Source organism: Scatophagus argus, chromosome 6 (genome assembly GCF_020382885.2).
Source record: "Scatophagus argus isolate fScaArg1 chromosome 6, fScaArg1.pri, whole genome shotgun sequence".
Lineage (NCBI taxonomy): Eukaryota > Metazoa > Chordata > Actinopteri > Scatophagidae > Scatophagus > Scatophagus argus.
In genome coordinates, this window is record NC_058498.1 from 8,756,017 (window position 1) to 8,777,761 (window position 21,745).

A 21,745-nucleotide genomic window follows, 5' to 3' on the forward strand; every position below is an offset into this window, starting at 1 on the left:
TTACATTTTCTGTAACTATCACCCATTCTCTCTTTACGAAATAAAGCACAACATTTCCACACACGCTAGTTTTCATAACAAACTGACAGGCCTAAATTAAAGTCTGTCGTGAATGTTGAGGGGTTGTGCTTCCGCGCACATTGGTCCGGAATCCCTCGACCACCTCCATGTTGCTGCTGTGTTTCTTCAGCCCGGTGCTTCACCACTCGTCCGCGGCCCTATTGGAGTCCTCGTCCGCTACAGCACAGTCCAGGCGCTGAACACCGGGAAGCGCCAGATCCCTTTCGTTAAGCTTCTCCAAAAACGAGGAAAGCAGTCGTTTGTTTAAATGGTCCGTCAGGGTCCTCTCTTCTTCGACCCGCTCCTTGGCGACATTTCCACCCGACTCCACGTCCTCCGCCTCGGTGTCCGCGCTGAGCTGCGAGGAGGCCGACAGGTGGTTCAAGGACAAGCCGTTCGACTGCTCGTCCTCCCCGGACTGCTGCTCCGCCCAGCTCCCGGCGTCTGCCCCTGATTCCGTCTCCATTCGTGATATTAACGTGGTTTGCAGTGCCGCATTCTCCAGCTCCTTTAGGCGTTTACTGTGGAGGCCGCAGGCAGGAGGTTCATTCCCAGTCGGTTGGTTGTTATGAGGAGGCTCACCAGTTTGCTCCATCATGCTATGGGTTAGCGCAGCCCATAGATTGGGAATACTTCTCTGGTGGTGACAGGGCGGTGTCGCCGCCCTGTGGCCACAGATATAACTGCACCATTAATCATCACACCGAAGCCTTGGGCCAGTGGAAGAGATTTCCTTTACTCAGCTAAAAGCAACAACAAGTAAAAATCATGCATCCAAAAAGGTAAAAGTACAGAAGTATAAGCAGTATAATACTTTTGAAAGTTAAAGTATCAAAAGTAAAAGTACTCATTGTGCAGCTGAGTGTTGCAGAAGTTGGGATAATTTTTAATGGGTTTGTATTACCGGGTGTTTTATCATATAGCATGGATTATGTTTTCTAATATAATTTTAATGTACAAACTTTATCTTCATGTTAACTAGTAACTGTGGCTGTAGAGTAAATACGGAGTGAGGATAGAGTACCTTAAAATGGAGCAACTGAAGTACAAGTTTATTAATATAGTATGTAGTAAAGTATAATAACTGATACTTAAGTAAATGAATGCAGTCACTTTTCACTGCCATCATAATTATAATTATTTTCCCATGTCTTGTTGATGTCCTTGTTTATCAACTTGTTTTGCAAGATGGCGATGAGGTTTTACAACAAACAGCAACAACTAAATATTAGCTTTTTTAAAACTGTCTTTTACAACAACACTCATACACAAACAGTGTAAACTTTGTACATCCACCTTAGGGAATCCACTTCGATTTCGTTAGTCTTTTTGACCACCTTGAGTTTCCGTAGAACAAGAATTAGTTACCATAGTGATCATCTATGGTAGAGGCGAACGAACATCTGAAGTAGCTCGGATACAGCGAACAGGTAACAAAACGATTACCAGGGACGCCAAAATGATATGATACATTTGCTCACCACTAATAAGAGAGTTCAGAAAAAAAATCTCTTGCACCAGGCTAACCTGATGTTCACCACCGGCGACACTAAACGTTAGCTTTTTGCTAACTTGCATCTAGCCGCAAGCTAGCTAGATTATGTATAGACATGTCTACAACAACTGACGTTACCATCACACATCCGATTGCTAGTTAAACATACGCTATCCATCAGAGGCATCCCAGTTAGCTTGCGCATAAATCATAAACGGTTCTGTTATATTGCAGCAAGGATTATTATTTATTTATTTATTTTTGCTTCCACTGTTCTAAAATTGTTATGGAGGTTAGCATTTAACGACATAAGTTGAGTCGGGTTAATTGCATTCATACAGCCCAAAATCACGAATTTGTGTCAGAGGGATCTGGGCAACATAACCACGACAAACTCGGCCTTTGGTTTTCTTTGACTCCATCCAAAAGGCAAGTTGATGTGCAGCGTCAGCAGCTTGGTCTGTAATACATCTCCTTTGGTTTGTTGCCACAGGAGGAGAAAGTGCATGTTTTGCTGTGCAGTCCTCCCAAGTCAAAATGTCCTTCAGAGATTTAAGGAGTAAGTGATGCACGTTGTCTGCTTTGCGTTGTACGTAATGATTTTTATATAATTTAGTTGAAAATCGGGGTTTTCTTGTTGGTAACTGCAGTCGCATTTCATCTGACAGATTTCACAGAAATGATGAGAGCCTTGGGCTATCCTCGGTTGATATCAATGGAGAACTTCAGAACGCCAAACTTCACTTTGGTGGCAGAAATCCTCATATGGCTTGTAAAGAGGTATATGCTTGAACTAAGCAAATTCTACAATCTTCAAGTTTGAACTTCAGCTTTCTTTTCCAAACACATTTTGCACAATATTTTTCGTCGATATATTTCTACCTGCACTCTGATTCAGATCAAATGTCAAATTCTTTTACTTGGCTCAGACAAAACTATGTATAGACATTATGTATGTAATGGTTGGTACAGTAATACATTTTGCTCTTTGTCTTTTGCTCCCTGTGCCTCTTTCTTTGCCCATTACATGTAGATATGAGCCTCAGATGGATATTCCCACTGATGTAGATACTGAGTCTGACAGAATATTCTTCGTCAAGGCCGTTGCCCAGTTTATGGTGATACCTTTTCTTAAGTTTACACAGAATGTACAGATTACTTTTAGTTCATGAAGACCTGCTGTTTGTCAGTCTGTCTTAACCAGGATCTCATGCTGTTGCAGGCAACTAAGGCTCACATTAAGTTGAACACCAAGCGTCTCTACCAGGCTGATGGCTATGCAGTAAAAGAGATGCTGAAGATCACCTCAGTGCTGTACAGCGCTATGAAGACCAAGCAGATGGCCCTGGCAGACCGATCTGAGGATGACAACAGCAAGTTCAAGTTCGATCTTGGCTCAAGGGTGAGATGCACTTTTAATGCTGTGTAATGTTATGACTAAGTTATTTTATCTTTATTCTTCATCTTTATCCTCCTAAGTTTAATGTCTACTATATCAGCTCTAAAGAGTTCTCTAAAGAGCTCTAAAGAGTGCGTATGTGCTCTGTATGTAGTAACTTTTGTTACATTACTTGACTTGAAAAGCATCTTGTTGGTCTCTTCTATTCTGATTCGCATGCAGATTGACAATTTCAGATTAAAAATAGTGCACTAGTTAATATGATACGCCACAGTGTTTAACATTTTGGTGTGTTTGTCTTTCTATTGATTTAATTAGTTTTTTCCAGTATTCAATCCTAGAAGAAATAACTGTGTGCTGCTGATGAGGTCTCACTATTGTGTTCATTTTAGATTTCAGATCTTAAAGCAGCTCGGCAGCTGGCATCCGAGGTCACATCTAAAGGAGCATCTCTGTATGATTTGCTGGGAAAAGAGGTGGACCTAAGGGTGAGGGGAAACACATAAGACAGTTTGTGTCATCTTTCTTTAACACCAGTCTCACATAAAACTGCCGTTGGCCATCAAGGACCTTTGTAACCCTTCCAGTAAAGGATGCACATTATATGGATGAGTATAGATTTTGAACTTCTTTTTAAAATATGAAAATGTAAAAATACCAGTTGTCTTATTAATATCGGCCATGAAAAGAAGGTAATTGTAGGTAATTAGCATCGACTTGAAAAAATCCATGTTGCACATTTCCACTTTCAGCTATTGAGCTGTGAGTGCTGGTATCATGATGTGGTTTTGTTTTATCGCATTGAACCAAAGCTGAGATCATAACACTGGAACAATAGCTCTGCAGTGTTTGAAAAGACACTAGTGACAGTAAAGCAGGTGATGCAGCGCACTTATGTTTCCTCACAGGAAAGAAGAACTGCAGCCATCGCCAGACCCCTGGAGATCAACGAGACTGAGAAGGCCCTGAGAGCTGCCATCAAAGAGGTCCTGGTATGTATTTATCCTGACAGTCCTCATTTTTTAAATTGACACAGAACCTATTTATATCTACAAAACTGCCCTGAATTTGCCATGACGTCTTTGTTTTCACTGTTAAGGAAAGTGTGGAGAAGACCAAAGACATGCTGAGTAACGTTGTTTCTGATGAAACCAGTCTCGACAGTAAGATAGAAAAGAAGAAGCAGGAGCTGGAGAGGAATCGTAAGAGGCTGCAGACACTGCAGAGTGTCAGGTGAGTTCATAACCTGACAGGGAGCAGACACGAATGATCTCCCAGTGCTTCGGGTGAATTCAAGCAAAGTATAGAATGAAGCTAAGCTGTGACCTTCATTTTTAGCACTCTTTGCTTACTTTACACTGTGCTTTTTCTTTGACTTGCAGGAAATCTTCAAACAAAACTTTGATAGACAAGTCAGTCTGTCTTTGCTCACCCCCTTGTAAGTGCTTGTTGTTTTTGTTGTTGTTCTCTCACCTTTAGGCCAGCCTTCATGGATGAATATGAGAAGATTGAGGAGGATCTGCAGAAACAATATGACACGTTTGTGGAGAAGTTCAGGAACCTCTGTTTCCTGGAATCTCAGCTAGATGAATACCATAGACTGGAGCAGGAGAGGTTTGAGGTGTGTGAGTTGTGGAACACAGATTCTTAAAAGTAAAAGGACTTCCCATGGAATTGCTTGTATGTAACTAACACTTTTTTTTTTTTTTTTACAGATTCTTAAATGCTTAAATGTATTGACACTCTCCTTCAGTAATCTTCAGCATAACCCAGAGACGTTCATTGCTCTGAAAAAACTGATTTGAAACACAGAAATATATGAAATGATAAAATACAAAAATATTGAAAGTAGTCCTGTGATTAGACTTCACTTTCTAATCTAGCATGATCTATCCTTTTCTTATGTTTCGAGTTGGTTAAACCATAGTTAATCTTTAGATATTCTGTGCGAACTGAACCTGGATGTGACAGTTATAGGAAGGGTTGTGCAAATGCATTCTCACTGGCACTCTTTATGGTGGCTATATGTGTTTGTCCCTTTTTTCCCCCTGCAGGAGGCTGAAAACACACTGAGGGTGATGCAGCACAAACTGAGGGAGGAGGAGAGGGATATGATGAACTCCTGTGAGAAAACCAATCACACACACTGTGGAAGCAAATGGTCATGTTATCTCTACTGCTTTTTATGATTTCACAGAGGTGCTTCACAACATTTGTTTTCCCGCAGTGAAAGATGAGGATTCTGACATGGATGTTCCAGAGGATGAAGGTTCAGACAGCGACATGGAAGAGTGTCGACCTTCTAAGCCACGGCCCGTACGAAACAGCATCATGGCAGGTATACAGACGAGAGTTAGTCACATCCTTGTTATGATCAACTACAAGATGTTTGTGAAAATTTGCTAATCTTAAAGGCGAGTATAGGCAAAATTATTTCTGTTATGTTCTGCCTTCTCTAATTCTAAGTGGTTTTATATCTGCAGTTCAAAGATAAATACCTAATTCATTAAAACTTTATCACGAAAAATTAGCCAACCTAACAGCCACTTTTCATATAAAATAAGCGTTGCTTCTGTTTGCAACATAGGAAGAGGAGCTCGATTCATCGGGAACATGCAGGGCGGTGACAGTGATGAGGTTAGTACTGTTATAGCAGCATCAACTCCAGATTGCTTCTTTTTCCTACTTGAAGATGTTATTTTTTACTAATTCTGTTTCCAGTGACCCTGTATGGCTTTTTCCATGCTGTGCCTTTCACTACATAATGACATTTACTTTTTGGTCATTTTTAGAATAATATAAAACTAATTAGATTTGCACCAGCTCTTATCAGTTTCACACTCCTGAGGGTTGCCAGCTTGTACTTGATATTCCATATCTTATTTTTCTCTGTTATTCACTTGTATCTTAAAGCCAAGAAGGTCAATCCCCCATGCCAAAAAACAACGGAAAGGAAAGGTTTGTGCAGAGCCAGGATGTATTTGTTCCTTTGTGTATTTAAAGGAAAAATCCATTCTCAATCTCTCTGACACTGTAGATGCTCCAAACATGAAAAGGAATAGGTCCTCATTCGTTGCATGCCATTGTCTTTTTCCTCCTGAAATAATGGCCAGATGTGTTCATACATCTGTGTCATCTTTTGTGTCATAGAACTACTTAAACACATACACACAATACTGTTACACAGATGCATCTGTGGGTTTGAAAAAATATTGTATTTCTGTCTCTTGTACGCTAAATTTTGGTCTGCATAATTGCCGAACATTCGTGCAGATGTTTTCAGGCAGATTTGGAATGGATTTTCCCTTTTAATTAGGTAAATTTCACTGCTCCCTGTAGTCATCTGGCTCCAAGTGGACACGTCCAAGTTCACTGATTCATTGTTAAATAATTTCTGGACTGAGTTTTATTAGAGCTCCTGGCTGATTGTTGTTTCTGTGAGACTTTAGCTGGTTCAGTGTTTATTTAGAATGGTAACATGTCCACCCCTTCTGTAGCCCCACATTGTGTGTTGTGTAATTGCCCAGGAAAGTAAAGTTGACATATTTTATCATCATTTGACTGGAGAGAAGTATGAGCTTTTGTAATTGTTGTAATTACGTGTCTCTGCTTGCCTGCTGTTTCAGACTGAAGACAGCGAGATTGATGTGGATGAGGATGACGAAGAAGATGATGAAGGTGATGAAGGTGAAGAAGAGGAGGAGAGTAAGGACTTGGAGGATGACAGTCTGGAGGGCCTGGTATCCAGGGGTGCTCGTCCCTCCAGGGGGGGCACAAGACCGCCTCTGCTGGAGGAGAGTGACAATGACTTCTGAATGAAGAACACAAACATACTGATCATTTCCATCTGTTTCCATCTCAGATTAGATCATCATATTACTCAGAAATATGCATTAATTACTATGTTCCACAATGTTATTGCAGCATAAGCATAAATATAGTTAATATTATATTTTTGAATATTTGTATAAAATGTTTACCTTAATAAAATATTAAAAATGACATTTTTTCCTTGTCCCTTTACTTGGATGTGACAACTGTATACAATTTTATCGTCTTAATAGTCAGTCAAACATAAATAATGCTGAGTATTTAAGTGCTGTGCTCTTAAATTCAACTTTAAACGTTTTAGATGAGAACACAGTTCATTTAAACTACAGTGTGGCTTATAGATAATTACAAACTGATTGAGTTTTATAGTTGAATCTATATGAAACGTATATTTTCTATGACACTAAACAATCTTGTAGTTTTATACTATTGACCTATTTAAAAAAAAAAACATCAAGAGTAGCAAAGAATAACAGATACCTCACCTCACATAATTAATACAATGAGACAAAGTATTTTGACAGACAATAAGCTGTCCAGGATGTTAATATTTGACCTTTGGCAACAATTATGCCTCGTTCATTTTAAATATTAATGAAATCCTAAATGGAACAAATTAGCTGTTTGTTTTGCAAACCAGCTACAAGAAAAACATAGACACAACCTGAGAACGCAGCCCCATCAGAATTAACGTTTCCTGTTATTTACCACCAATAAAAAGTACTCAGGGTAAGCTAATTAGAGGCAGAGTTGGGCCGGTTCTGAGTCCAAGTCGAGCAGCGTAGCAGCTACGTCATCAGAGTGCGCGGCTGTGGTTTCGGAGAGGAGGCTGCAGATGCCTTTTCGAAACAACAGTGAACTGTTGTCTACTTGCGACCTGCTTTTCTTCCCATACTGGTAATGAAACCACGTTAATGCTTTGACTTTTGCTCTTACTTACTTCTCCTCTTAGCTTAATTCTGGCAAAATGAATTGGGGAACGGCCAGGTCGTTGACAAACAAGCCACGCTAACATCAGCCATCGGTAGCCATAGCTGGCTAGCTAAATTGACAGGCGATACTGCAGTTTTTCCTGAATTTTAGAGGATTTACTTATTGTTTTGCCAGCTCGCCTGTTTTGTTAATCCGCGTATTTACCACCCAACATTTTCAAACTGATGCGTAGTGCTGGTCCATCCAACAAAAATTATTGACTTGCGTTGACATTCATTTCTTTCACACATTAAATGCTATCTCGAAAGAGCTGCTATACATCATCCCCTATTTAAACATTTCAAGTTGACCAATCATATTTTTTTCAATATACATGTGATAAACACTAAAAGAAAAGTCTACGGCAAGTTTAGGCAGGGCTTTGAATCGTAGAAATGATTTGCTTGGACGAAATATCAGTATTTGGCATCAGCCTTGAAAATGCTTGTCAGTCAGATTTTTTCTTGTCTCTCAGCTGAAGAGCAGCTGTTGGGATGCCAAAGAAGTTCCAGGGCGAGAACTCCAAGGCGGCCACAGCCAGAGCTCGCAAAGCCGAGGCCAAGGCCGTGGCAGACGCCCGCAAGAAGCAGCAAGAAGAGGATGCTCTGTGGCAAGAAACTGATAAACATGTACTCAAAAAAGAGCAGAGAAAGGTGGGTCTCTCCAGTGTGGTGTCATGTTCAAATTTGGTACCTTAGTATCTTGTTGTGCTGCTTCTTGTGGTTTCACGTGTCACAATAAATGTGCCGGCCAAACTACTTTAAACATGTATTTATCAACAACGTGGTTTTTTTTGAGGCACAAAAGTCTGATGAGACATTTTTATGCTATTGCAGGACGACAAGGAAAAGAAGAGGCTCGAGCTCCTGGAGAGGAAGAAGGAAAACCAGCGACTTCTGGATGAGGAGAATGCTAAGATAAAAGGCAAATCTCAGAGGGAGACTGGATCTGGAGGAAAAGTGACTCGTGCCCAGATTGAGGAGGTGCTCCAGAACGAACAGCTGCAGCTGGAGCAGAAGGAGCTCAAGCCGAAAGGTAAAGTCCAAGTTGTAGACGATGTCAATAAACTGGTTAGAATAAAGACGGAACTGTAGTGAATATCGGATACAGTTCACCAACTACGGCTACATGTGGTATCAAGTCACTAAATACTTACTACCATGACGTTATCTTTGTCTTATTTCAAATAAAATTTCTTCCCACAGAAAAGAGTCACCTGGACGTTCCATTGGAGGAGAATGTGAACAGAATTATCCCAGAGGAAGGCACAGTGGAAGCCAGAACAATAGAAGATGCCATTGCTGTGCTCAGGTACCTGTAATTTACTGTTTGTGCTATGGGAGGGCAAACTGATCATTTTAGATTCAGATATTGAAGGGGTCCACGATCTTCTTTTGAGGTAGATGGTAAATATTGCAATGCTAAAATGTCCCAGCAGATGTGTGCTATGTGTGCTATTAGGATGGCTACGATGATTAGACAAATTAATTCACATGGCTTTTCAGTGAATGAAATGTTGTAAACAATGTAATGTGAGTTGTAGCTTGCAACATGGTGGATGAGAAGCTTGTGCCAAATTAGAAGTATCTTTAATGCAATATTGTTTTAATTGTGCATTGCTATTGAGAAGTTCATTGGTCTGGCTATAGTCAACATGAACAGGAAAAAAGACTGTATTATAGATTGTGATTGCAGTTAAATAGAAGTGATTTTATTTTTTTGGCTAGATGACCCACTCCTAGTTTGCTTATTGTACTTGTGACTTCTCTTGATTGTTGGTGTTGATATGAATTAAGTTTCTCGGGTCCATAAACCCTGCGAAGGTCAGCAGTCCATCATTACCTTTTCCTGTTGTCTCCAGCACGGGACCTGAGGATGTGGACCACCACCCAGAACGAAGGATGAAAGCAGCATTTGCAGCCTACGAGGAGGCAAACATGCCTCGTCTAAAAATGGAGAACCCCAACATGAGGTTGTCGCAGTTGAAGCAACAGCTGAAGAAAGAGTGGATGAAGGCACCAGAAAACCCCTTGAACCAACGCTTTGCCACCTACAACACAAAGTGAATGCACTCTTTTCCCCCCATAATGCCATTTGAAAACTGTCTGCCTATGCACATTGGAGATTTACATTGAAAAATTGAATGATTTAATCTAAAAATGAGTGTTGCTGATGAGCTTCACTACTACCCACCTGGAAACAATCTTTCCAGTGCCAGAGGACTCGGCTTTGTTGATCCATTCACTAGCAAGGAGAAACTCATTTTCCCCTGTCAAGGTCACAGCTGATCATCATGTCTGTGCACGTGGCCTCTGATGATTTCAGCATTGAATCAGTTTTAATTACATAATGTTTTTTTCTAGCACTTGTGGGTAGGTGAGGAGCCAGATGTTTTGAGAGTAACTTATTAAAGTTCACCACTCGATCATCAACATCTCTTGTTGCTTTTGAATGCCAGACGTCTGCCTTGGTGTTAGGAGGCACATAAATCTACTCACACACACACTGGAATCATACGTTTTTGTCAGCTGTTGCTGATGTGCAATAATCTTTATGAAAAGACATTGGAGTTCAAACTTTACTTTTCATTCACTGAGAAAATGGACTTTAGTTTGGTATCCAGCCTAAAGAAATTCTCACAGGCCATCAGTAAAACTTGTGTTAAATTTAATGTAGCTTTTTCTTTCCTTTTAGTTACTTTGGCAAGTGATGAACCAGTTTCTGCAAAGGAGCCATTTGTTTGCTTAAACAGTAAGGCAGTTTGGTATTGAACATTGCAATGTCACCAGAGGATTAAGAGCAGTGGTGGCACCAAGTCATTGTTGCAAGTAAGTCTCAAGTCAAGTCCCAAGTCCCGCACTTTAGTTCCAGTCCTGAACAAGTCATAATTTGCTATTTTTTTTATATTCACCAAATCTGCTGCCATTTTAACTTAACGCCTCAGCTTTAACACCTTGACTTTCCATTCTTTGTGTGCCTTTGAACAAAGTTGTTGCTCTGTCTGTAATTTCAGATCCATGCATTTTGAAGTCCCTGTAGGGCTCCCCCCCCCCCGTGCTTTGCCTTACAAAGAGTTCATGAGGTGTGCCTGAATGCCCCATGAAGTCCCTGTCACTGTGTGTCTGTATCTGTGATACAGACAGACAGCAGAGGACAGATGCATCATGCCAGTAAATGAAACCCAAACACAGTAGATGCTCTGAGCAATAGTTTATATTATGTGACTATTTTGGCACAAAGATTGGCCCTGTGGTGTGGAGGAAAACCATCCAAGATTTACTGACCAAAACAGAAAATCGAGCTTTACTGGCGCATGGTGAATATTAATTTTGGATCCACCATGTTAAATTGGTTCAGGAAATGAAGGGAAATAATTGATTATTGGCACATTTGGAGGAAGTTGTCAAATACAAGTGAGATCAAAAGTCATTGGTGTTAAAGTCCATGTCGTGTTGCAAATCTTTTATGATTTTTGACGAGTCTAAAGTCATAAAATTTGGGACTTGAGTCTGACTCTGACCTCTGAAGCCGGACTTCTGATTAAAAGTCTTGCTTTGAAAAGGCACACATACAAAGTGCGTTCTACTGGGATGTCTTCACCATGTGTGTTAGACATGCAATAGCATTTCATTTAAAATATGGCTGAATGGCCAAGTGCTTACAAAGATTAACTGTGACAACTTCGTCTTTTTCTGTTCTCATGTCAAGGATCCACAAAGCTCTGGAAGAGAGACTGTTAAATGCAACAAATGCAAAATGTGAAGTTGTTACTCCTGACTGTCAAGTTAGTGCTGTTGTCTTTTTGCGATCAGTGCAAATGACAGATTCTGAACTGAAGCTCAAGTTTGATCCGTTCACTGGCTATTCAGCCTTGTTAAGTTAGCTGATGCCTCCCTTGCCAGTATTTTAAGGCGTTGTCTTCAGCAAAGGCCAGGTCTGGTATCAGCTTTTATCAATAAAAGAAACTGTCACTTCATTTCTTTATAACACATTCTCAGAAATAGAGAAGTAATTCAGCGGTGTTTACAGGCTGCCAGATGTTCTAAAATATTTTATGAGTAAAGAAAAAACTTCATCGGGTTTGCGCAACAAATATGGTTCTGAAGAGTCAAATAAATATTCAGGATGTTTTTTTAAACCACCCCCAGGACTGAAACTAGCTGAATTTCACCCCTGTATCTGCTCTGTCAAACCGATTGGCCTTTAGCCAGCTATGGCTTCAAGGTCCCATTATCTTCATATATTTATTGGACCAGTGAAATGAAGGTGGATGGTGACTGAAAACTCAGTGCTGTGTTTAAATTGTGTATTCATGCTGTGGTGTGCATGGACGCAACTTTTCCTTTTAGTCCCAGTGCAATTCAAATACTGTCCAGAACTGGAAAAATGTCTGTGGTAACAAGAAAAGATTTAAAACCAGGTAACTGCAACAGCATTTCACAGGACTACCTTCCATGTGTTCTTTACATGCTAACATTTATATTATTTATAAATAATTTAGATTTGATAGACAAATACATGATAATAGTTGTTGCTGCTGAATTGGTTTTGTATTCATTTACACTGCAGGAAGTGATGTCCAGTGCTGCTGTTGGTCACAAAGATTTTCTCCAGCGCAGCAACATTTACATACTGAACTGCTGAGGCAGCAAGCTGTGAGCTTTGTAGGTTTTTTGGTGCCACTCGCAGTTAGAAAGCAGGGATACAAACAGGGCTTTAGCAGCCTAGATATGAGTGACACAGGTAAAATGTCATAAACAAGTTACAGATGCTTAGTAAATTATACTTTACATTTTTATGGACAGTCAAGGAAATCAAGCATGTTTCTGTAAATAGTTTGTAATTTTAAATTTACATTTACTTCACAGTGGAAGGCATGAGGCCTGTTTCATGTTCTCAAGTCCTTATTTTGAAGGACCAGGAAAAAAAATATATATATATATATGTATATATATATATATATATATATATATATATATATATGTGTGTGTGTGTGTGTGTGTGTGTATAGATAGATGATAGATGATTGAACATCTGAGAGGTTGGACTTCTCATATGTCTTTTCCTATAATTATTACAAAACTGTTCACATTGTTACATTTGTTAGTTCATCTAGGACACATCTGGGGAGGCCTTGCACTCACTGGTTTGATTCATTCAGAACCAGATTTAAAAATGGCCTCCTTTGTCCAGTCAGGCTCTTGTGGCGGAGGAGATAAGAGACTGTGCGAAGGCCTTTGAACCACAAAGCTTCAATGACAAGTTCAGCTGACCTTTTATTTTCCTTTTTGCATTGAATTGACCAGGTCCCTTTTCTTTCTCCTAGGGACCAATCAGTCCACTTCCAAATAATAAGGATTTCTTTGAGGTTGTGTGATGTTCCGCCTTAAAACTCTGATGTCTGATGTTACAGGTTTTTGTATTTCTGCATCCCAACCTGTTGCTGCACCCTCCCACTCCCTGTCCATTTGCATGGCAACCCTTTTCCAGGCCAGCTGCTGCTGCCCTTTTCTTTCTTCATGTTGAATTCTAATCATTACTTTCAAAGGAAAGCATCTCCAAAGCTCCTTTATCAAGTGTTCGTACTGGGAGGAGGCAAGCCGCTGTCCAACACCCACTCAGGCTGTTCCTCTTCTTAACACTTCTGTTCTGCACATCGGGAGCTATTCCTTTCGGGAACCTGCTTTTTTTTGGGGTTTGGAGGAAACAAACATATGAAAGAAGGTAAGGCTCCCCAATAGTAGAGGGGATTAGTTCATAAATAAGTAGACAAATATTTAGTAAGGGGAAAATGATAAAAACTGAGATTTTCAATTGCAGCTGAAGGGTTAAACGTTAAAATATGAAAATTAGCTTTTTAGTAAGGTTGCTGCTCTTCGAAAATGACACGTAAACTTTAAGGAATGTTGAGATGAGCTCTTACAGTTCTCATTTTAGTATTTCCGTTTCCTCAGGGGTTTGTTTAAGAGTGAACACAGATGTTGACTCACTTTTTTTATATGCAGTATGGATGGACAATGGATTCACCTTTTTGGGCTGAACTGAGGTATTAAACATATACAGCATGTAGTATGAGTCTAGGATGACATGTTCTGAAAGTAAAAGCAGAAATCAGTTATTTTCTAAAAATGTGACAATCCAATAGGTTTCAGTGGTTGAAAGCTGATCACTGACTACAGATCATAGCTTTTTCACAGTTCTTTTTTATAAACAAAAATTATTAAATGGTAGAAAACACAGTTACAAATTTTTAAACTCTGTAATTTAGTTAAATGATGCGTGATACTGATTAGGATACGTCTCTTGAGTCTTTCTGATTTCCACTTTGAGCAGATTAACATAAGAAAGGTGGTCAGGTAACATCTGCTTCTGACAGAGTGTTTCACGTTCATAACCAGTTGATCGCACAGTTTGAGATTAAACAAATTGCTTTTTATAACAGTGATGATTTTGTCTTGAATAAATGCACCACATGTATGCACAGGAGTGTGTATTATTAGTCAAATAACTGACTGTTGTCTTTACTGTTCATTGTTTTTTCATATTTTACATTGAGGAAGGGCTAGACAGACAAAATAAGACCACTTGAAATGCCACGTAAGAGTTTTAAAATTCTGTTCTAAAGCAAAATAAAACTACTTTCTCCATTTCTCCTGTTGCCTGCAAAGACAACATGACTGTGCATTTCTATGAGCTGAGACTATTTTAGATGTTTATGTGCTGCTAACGTCATTCACATCTCCTATTCATTTAAGGCCATGTATGTGACAAATAAAGCCAAGCATCAACTCTGTGCATTTCATTCAACCTTAACATCCTGCATTCAGATATTTTTCAAGAAATTTTGTTGTATGTAAATCTCTCTCTCTCTTTCTCATCTTCCCTCTTTCTTTCTTATATCCCTCTGTGTGTGTGTGTGTGTGTGTGTGTGTGCGTGATTTGTGTGTCATTTCAGTTTTGCAGTGATGCCATGAGGTTGATTCTAGTTAAACCCACTAACGCGACGCGACGTCTTGACTCAACGGGTGAAGTCTTCCATGATGGGGACCATGAGCATTGTACCTCAGGAGGTCCATCACCTCTGACAAAATCTCCTGAGGGGAGGCACGATCGATACTCATGTGCCTCTGTGGCATCGCCGTCCCTACAGGAGACCACTCAGTGCTGTGTTTCATCTTCACCCCATGAAAGGTCCAATGGAATCAGTCCACCGAGTGTGTCAGCCCAGATGTCGCCACTGAAAACCCGAAACCTAACCTTGTCACAGCTGAGTGATCAGGACTGGCTTCTGCTTTGTGGCCCGGTCAGCAGCGCAGGAGATGATTCACCTTCATCAGAGAGAGCAGCATCCTGTGTGGGACACCCAAACCACAATGACAGATGTGGTTGTTCCTGTCCAGATGCACCCCAACATTCAGAGGCTTCAAGTTTTCATCCACCGTCAAAACAGGCCAAGACAGTCCAAGACTGCCTCTCCCGAGTTTCAAACAGAAGAAGCCTTTCATCTTCACTACACACCCAGCCTTTCTCTCAAAGCAGCCAAGCCCCGACATCTTGCCAGGTTTTACCACAGCGAACAAACCAAAGGGATCCTTTAAAACCTTCAACAAATCAACCACAGGATAAATTCATGCTCCAGTGCAGTGACCAAGAAGGTCGTAAGGGACTATTACAGCAACAGCACTGCAATCATTTTCAACTTAAAGACAGTGGCAATGCAACTTTGTTCAACATCCCTCTGGACTCCATTGAGTGTGCTGAGACAAATCAGCAACTTCACCAACGATCTCAGCCTGCTGTCACAGCGGACCTCAACTGGAGAGAGCTTTTTGGTAAAGAACCGCTGTTGGTGCAGCAGCTTCAAAAGCAAGACTCCCACTGCTCCATGAGTGGCGATCCAACCTGCAAGTCACCTGGAGATCCCTCCATCGTCCTCAAGTGCCGTCACCTCCCCTACAACCCTGCAATCAGCAATCCGCGGGTGAAGAGGTCGTCTACACCAGCCAGTGACAAAAGCTACCATTCCTTCTCCACCAGCCAGTATAGCTCACTTGAGAACCAGGATTTAGTGGAGGAGAGAGCCAGACAGAGACAAAGTCAGGTACGTGGATTTTCTTTTAAAACTTGCTGACCCAGTGTGGGAGATCATTTCAATAATCGGCTTTGTCAAATGGCAGAATTACAACTGAATTTTATTATGGATACATCTTTACAAAAATCTTGAAAGTCATCTTAGCAGACAGTAATTAAAATATAGTGAAAGAACAAGAAAGTAGAAACTATAAGAGTAATTTTGAATGAGATTTGCACAAAAATAAATTATTTTCAGGCACAGAAAGCGATTTGAAAGCATTTGAATTTTTTGGGCCTTTCTTCTCTCAGCATTTATCTATTTACTTTATTTACTTCCTTAATTTGCAGACGACCTCTCCGCACCTCAATGGATCAAACCTCTCACTACCCAAACACATTCCTCAACCTTCTGACAACTTACACAGCGGTGGCGTATTTAATGAGGATGCAGTGCGACCACTGAGCAGTCGTGGTACTTTTAGGTCCAGTCTTTCAGACCTCCACCCAGACCAGCAGCCCCTTCAGCTTCTCCACAGTGCCATCCTGGAGGATGCCTTCTCCAAAGTCATCAGAGAGGACTCCAGCAAGGCCAACAGTGAGAACCTGACCAGGGAGGAAGGCAGCGTACCACAGAAAAAGACCAAGGATATCAGCTACCGGCTGGGTCAGAGAAAAGCTCTCTTTGGGAAGCGCAAACAGTTGAGTGACTATGCGCTGGTCTGTGGGATGTTTGGTATTATTGTCATGGTGATTGAGACGGAGCTGTCAAGAGGATTTTACACCAAGGTACTGTGGTTCTTTTCAGACGCACTTTATTGATTTTTATTGATTTATCTGTATTTTTAGTTTTATGCTACATATGTAAATACCTGTACTACAATACTTGTTTATCCTATTTTTATATCTTTCACTTTCTTTCTTGGTCGGGAAAACTGCAAGTGCAGTGTACAAAAAAGAATTTCCCTTTGGGGACAAACAAAGGAATTCTGATTCTGATAAGGTGAAACAGATGACCAAAAAAGTGTACTTTAAAAAAAAGGTTAAAATCACACTTAATCATCACTGTGATCCATTAAATGACTCTATGGCAAGATAACAAAACTGTGTCGCTATATCCTGCAAAAACTACAACTACTGACCAACAACATCTGAGTTTTTGTGGAGTCACCTGCTTTATTTGTTTTGAGCATTCAGTTTGTCTTCATATCTGGCTGTACTCTCCTTGTTTTTGTCTGATAGGAATCCATATATTCATACGTACTGAAGGGCCTGATCAGCCTCTCTACTGCTATCCTTCTTGGACTCATTGTGATGTACCATGCAAGAGAAATCCAGGTATGTGGACAAATTAGGAGAACTACATGCACACCTATGGCCCTTGGTTCCCATGGTAAACCTTAATATTATCCATGAGAACCTAATACCAGGGTGCTGTTAGTATTCTGACTGGATATCTCAAGGAAATTCAATCGAATGCAACTGGACTTAGTTATTTGTCTTTGAAGACGTTTCATGCTCGCTTGACTAGGCTGGGACTAGTCCCAATCGAATGAATGCAAAATGAATCTCCCTAAAATCTTCTCTTTTTAAAGCTCTTCATGGTGGACAACGGAGCAGACGACTGGAGGATAGCTATGACCTTTGAGCGAATTCTCTTTGTTGTTTTGGAGCTCCTCATCTGTGCCATCCATCCAATACCGGGCCAGTACGTGTTCACCTGGACTGCTCGACTGGCCTTCAGCTACACAGCATCGGTAGCGGACGCTGATGTTGACATTATCCTGTCTGTGCCGATGTTCATGCGCCTCTACCTTATTGGCCGGGTCATGCTGCTCCACAGCAAACTGTTCACAGACGCTTCATCTCGCAGCATTGGGGCGCTCAACAAGATCAGCTTTGACACACGTTTCGTCATGAAGACTCTGATGACCATCTGCCCCGGCACAGTCCTGCTGGTCTTCAGCGTGTCCTGTTGGATCATTGCAGCATGGACTGTGCGTGTATGTGAGAGGTATCAGCTTAAAACTTCTAAATTCCTCATGCTTCCTTTTCTTACCTTGGTAACCAGTTGAATTGCTTCACTATCATAGTCTTGTTTGTTTCCCCTGTCACTCAAATAGCAAATATTGGGTCTGTTTTGAGAGAGTGTAATGCCTCAACAGGTATCACGATGCACAGGAGGTGACCAGTACCTTCCTTGGAGCAATGTGGCTGATCTCCATCACCTTCCTGTCCATTGGCTACGGCGACATGGTCCCTCACACCTACTGTGGGAAGGGGGTCTGCTTGCTGACGGGAATCATGGTGAGATGACAGTACAACCAGATAGCGTGACCACTATAGCCAAATGACATACAGTATAGCAACAATTTGGGCCTTTAATTTATAACGAACCTCACAATTAATCATTTTTAAACATATCTGTACAATGTTTATAACATTGGTGGAAATTATATGTTTTTTAATTTTACTATATATTTACCACAGCAAAATGCAGTTAATATCATTATCTGTTAAATTCTGCTAATCGCAGCATGAAATTTTTACTTTTATGACGATGGTAAATACCAGTGTATAATCTATGCTGAAATGGGAAGTTATAATTGTAATACTGTATTACTGCAGTACACCACAGTGTCACAAACCACTGCTCTCCTCCTCAGGGAGCAGGCTGTACAGCTTTAGTCGTCGCAGTTGTTGCAAGGAAGTCAGAGCTCACCAGAGCCGAGAAGCATGTCCATAACTTCATGATGGATACTCAGCTCTACAAAAAGGTCACTCACATTTGCAGATTTATTGCACGGTGTCTTTTAAAAGTAAAAAAATTCAGACTGAACAATAACATAATTTTTGGGACCATAATGCTTCTGTTTATCAGATTCTTAAAGATCCTACTGAGCAATCAGTCAACAAAATGCAGTGATAACACCAAATTCAAAAAGGGAAACAAAACAAAGCACATAAAACAAACATTATTTACTTTAAACCCATGACATTCATGTTCTGCTCTTTCATCTGAATGCTATTGTATCCTCCTTAGATAAAAAACACAGCAGCCAATGTGTTGAGGGAGACGTGGCTCATCTACAAAAACACAAAGCTGGTCAAGAAGATTGATCGTGCCAGAGTACGCCACCATCAGCGCAAATTCCTGCAAGCCATCCACCAGTACGTACTAATAAGCCGTCATCCCCGGGGAGTTAAGACAAGCAAAAAAAAAATCATTCACATTCCACCATCAGAGTGGAAAATGATAATAATAAATGACATGTTTATTCATATACTTATGTAGGTTATGACTGACCGAACTCTTTGGTTCTCATTTTCAACTACAGACTGCGAAGCGTCAAAATGGAGCAAAGGAAACTGACTGATCAGGCCAACACAGTTGCTGACCTTGCTAAGGTGTGTATATGTGATACTGTAAACATTATTATCTAATTGTACGTATGGATTATATAAATAACAAATGTATCCTCACTCCACTCCAACATGTGCATATTGTGACTGTGCAGACTGATTTGTGACACTAGAAGGCTGTTTTCACAATCGACTGCTACAAGGAGAAAGTGTCTCTGTGCTCACCTTAAGTCTGATGTTAAAATGTGTATGGACGAACAGGATTTTGTTACAGCACAACTGGTTTGGAAGTCAGTCACAGCACATTATGCAAAGTACACAAGTGTGATGGTGGAAACTAGAAACTTCCAGCACACATTAGACTACATTAAGTTGGAGACGTCTCACATTCAGTAGTTTAACAGAGCATATCTGCACACTCATAGATTCTGTATTTTTATGAAGGAAAATGTTTTTCTTTGGTAAAGTTATTTATTCAGCTTTTCTTTTGGAGGAATCATTAAACATATATAATCTTTCGCAACATGTCTTCAAGTTTCATGGAAGTATTATCACTAAAAACACAACAATAAAATATTCATGTCAATGTTTATAAAATTCCCAGGACTTAAGTGCTTACTTCCTATGATACTAATGGGCACATCACTAGCAGACAAGCCATTTTTGGGTTCTGTATGAACTCACTTCATTTCATACATGGGATGGATTCACCACCGACCCACTGCTTCACTGCTGTAAATAAACCATATTATGAAGAACTCCACTGAAATGGCGTTTACATTTCATGCTGACAAAGTTATTTTTCTACTGTGCCGGACCACAGTTTTTTTTTTGTTTGTTTTTATTTTAGCCTCGCAACCAGTAGACACAATTAGAACTTTCTGGATTTTTGAATCTGTGTGCAAATAAAACATGTCATAACTGCAGAGAGGTTCTCCCCTCACCCACGTGTCTCTTAAAATGGACAACAGCATGTTGTAAAATCAGATGTGCAATCTGTCCTGGCTTCTTATTTATTTCCTTTCTAAGAATGTTTAGTTTTTTTATATTGTATTTGTCTTAGCCTATATATTCTACACTTAGCCTATATATTCTATTTCCACTTAGCTTATGTTTCTATTTTTTTAATCAACTTTTCATTTCATATTTTTTTTATAAAGTACCCCACCTATTGCTCCCGGGACCTTAGTCCTAATTTCGTACCATAAGCATGTAAATGTGAGCTGGTATGACAATAAAAGTTCCTTGATCCTCGATCCTCCCTGTTGCTTTTCAGACTCAGAACATGATGTATGATCTGGTGTCAGAGCTGCAGCATCGAAGCGAGGAGCTGGACAGAAGGATTGCGGCTCTAGAAGAGAAACTGGACTCCCTCCTGCTCAGTGTGCAGTCGCTGCCCGCTGTGCTCTCTCAAGCAATAACAAAGCTACAAAAGGATTTCCTGGACGACTTGGCCTGCCGGGTCCACTTCCTGTCATCCTCCCTGAGCTCTGAGTGCTGTTCTGTCCCAGCCAGGCAGCTCTGTCCGGGGTCCTCCACACCGGAGACACCATACAGCTCCTAGGCTTCACTCACTGGTTTTCCTCTTAGTGTGCAACCACCTTTCCTTTTTCCTCCACCTTTCTTTTTTTTTTTTTTTTTTTTTTTGCAGTAGTAGTGCTCTGCTACACATTCATACAGCTACACACATTCACTCCTAGCAGTCACGACTTCTGTCTCCTACTGGGCAGCTGTGAGAAGGGAAGTTCCTCAGTTTGAAGAATCTAACGGAAGGGGAGATCATTAATCCTTCATTTCCTGTGCTCATTTTCACAGTCAGTCTAGTTTTCACCTATAGATAGACAAACAGCAGTCCATAGAGTCTGCTTTGATCCTTATAGGAAGATGATTTGTAAACTACGGCTTATGGAGAATTAAAATATAAATGTCGTTGTCAATAAAATGTATGATTAAAACAGTTTAACGTTGCAGTCTCCTATTTAAAAGTTTGCCTGCATGTATAACATTCATGTAACACTGCAATGTTTTTCAAAGATCTTATCCATTTTCCCTACTTTAACTTTTTTGTCAGGGACTTATTTTCCATATGGTGACTTGCTGCTTCTTGTAACTGTTCTTGGTATCAGTATTTTTAATATTGTAAAATCCTGGAAGTCAACATTTCTGTGCTGTTCTACTTACTCAATCAAAAATACACACAAGCTCAGATTTCTGAAATCAGCTTTTTTATGTCCGATTTGCCAGCAAGTGACGCTTTGCTTGGAGAATGGCGTTACACAAAATAAAGGTTACAGGGAGTAAATCTCGGGGGAAATTATTTTGTGTTTGTCAGGCGAAAAAGCTGGGTCCATCAATCCTGGAGCTGCAAAGAAAATTTATGGGTTTTAATTATTATTTTTAATTTGTTTATTGCTTTTAATGGAAGGTTGACACTAATGACTGACAGGGAACATTGAAAGGCCATATTTGAGCTGGGGGATGCTGAGCAAACATGGATCAACGGGCGAGGACGACATCCAATCACAAGATTATTACAAAGTCAATAAAAAGGTCAC

At 40.3% G+C, this 21,745-nt stretch overlaps 3 protein-coding genes across 4 annotated transcripts; all 3 read left to right on the top strand.

Annotated features, from left to right (window-relative positions):
* The first annotated feature begins 726 nt into the window (after positions 1–726).
* cluap1 (clusterin associated protein 1) lies at positions 727–6,954 on the top strand. 2 transcript variants are annotated; one of them, XM_046392212.1, is made up of 13 exons: positions 727–842; positions 2,049–2,114; positions 2,224–2,335; positions 2,589–2,673; positions 2,778–2,957; positions 3,347–3,442; positions 3,863–3,946; positions 4,054–4,187; positions 4,434–4,575; positions 5,009–5,078; positions 5,182–5,292; positions 5,542–5,591; positions 6,581–6,954. In XM_046392212.1, the coding sequence occupies exons 2-13, from the start codon at positions 2,093–2,095 to the stop codon at positions 6,767–6,769; spliced, it is 1,275 nt and encodes a 424-aa protein (XP_046248168.1). In that variant the 5' UTR covers positions 727–842; positions 2,049–2,092; the 3' UTR covers positions 6,770–6,954. The 2 variants fall into 2 exon arrangements, with proteins under 2 accessions (XP_046248168.1, XP_046248169.1); XM_046392213.1 differs by lacking the exon at positions 727–842 and adding an exon at positions 1,420–1,490.
* Positions 6,955–7,522: 568 nt separating this feature from the next.
* Positions 7,523–10,189, top strand: ccdc124 (coiled-coil domain containing 124). Its single transcript, XM_046392559.1, has 5 exons — positions 7,523–7,682; positions 8,233–8,410; positions 8,594–8,792; positions 8,963–9,068; positions 9,619–10,189. The coding sequence occupies exons 2-5, from the start codon at positions 8,252–8,254 to the stop codon at positions 9,821–9,823; spliced, it is 669 nt and encodes a 222-aa protein (XP_046248515.1). The 5' UTR covers positions 7,523–7,682; positions 8,233–8,251; the 3' UTR covers positions 9,824–10,189.
* Positions 10,190–14,725: 4,536 nt separating this feature from the next.
* On the top strand, positions 14,726–20,804 carry kcnn1b (potassium intermediate/small conductance calcium-activated channel, subfamily N, member 1b). Its single transcript, XM_046392858.1, has 9 exons — positions 14,726–15,858; positions 16,179–16,616; positions 17,070–17,165; positions 17,423–17,841; positions 17,993–18,134; positions 18,494–18,604; positions 18,871–18,998; positions 19,166–19,235; positions 20,467–20,804. Exons 1-9 carry the CDS (start codon positions 14,728–14,730, stop codon positions 20,752–20,754), a joined length of 2,823 nt encoding a protein of 940 aa, XP_046248814.1. The 5' UTR covers positions 14,726–14,727; the 3' UTR covers positions 20,755–20,804.
* The last annotated feature ends 941 nt before the right edge of the window (positions 20,805–21,745 follow it).

Coding starts and splice junctions, on each gene's coding strand:
- cluap1 (XM_046392212.1), top strand. CDS start 2,093: ATGTCCTTCAGAGATTTAAGGA. Junction 3,443..3,862: donor GAAAAGAGGTGGACCTAAGG/GTGAGGGGAAAC, acceptor GTTTCCTCACAG/GAAAGAAGAACTGCAGCCAT. Junction 5,293..5,541: donor ACGAAACAGCATCATGGCAG/GTATACAGACGA, acceptor TTTGCAACATAG/GAAGAGGAGCTCGATTCATC.
- ccdc124 (XM_046392559.1), top strand. CDS start 8,252: ATGCCAAAGAAGTTCCAGGGCGAGAACTCCAAGGCGGCCACAGCCAGA. Junction 8,411..8,593: donor TCAAAAAAGAGCAGAGAAAG/GTGGGTCTCTCC, acceptor ATGCTATTGCAG/GACGACAAGGAAAAGAAGAG. Junction 9,069..9,618: donor GATGCCATTGCTGTGCTCAG/GTACCTGTAATT, acceptor TGTTGTCTCCAG/CACGGGACCTGAGGATGTGG.
- kcnn1b (XM_046392858.1), top strand. CDS start 14,728: ATGAGGTTGATTCTAGTTAAACCCACTAACGCGACGCGACGTCTTGAC. Junction 18,135..18,493: donor GCTTGCTGACGGGAATCATG/GTGAGATGACAG, acceptor TCTCCTCCTCAG/GGAGCAGGCTGTACAGCTTT. Junction 18,999..19,165: donor TTCCTGCAAGCCATCCACCA/GTACGTACTAAT, acceptor TTTCAACTACAG/ACTGCGAAGCGTCAAAATGG.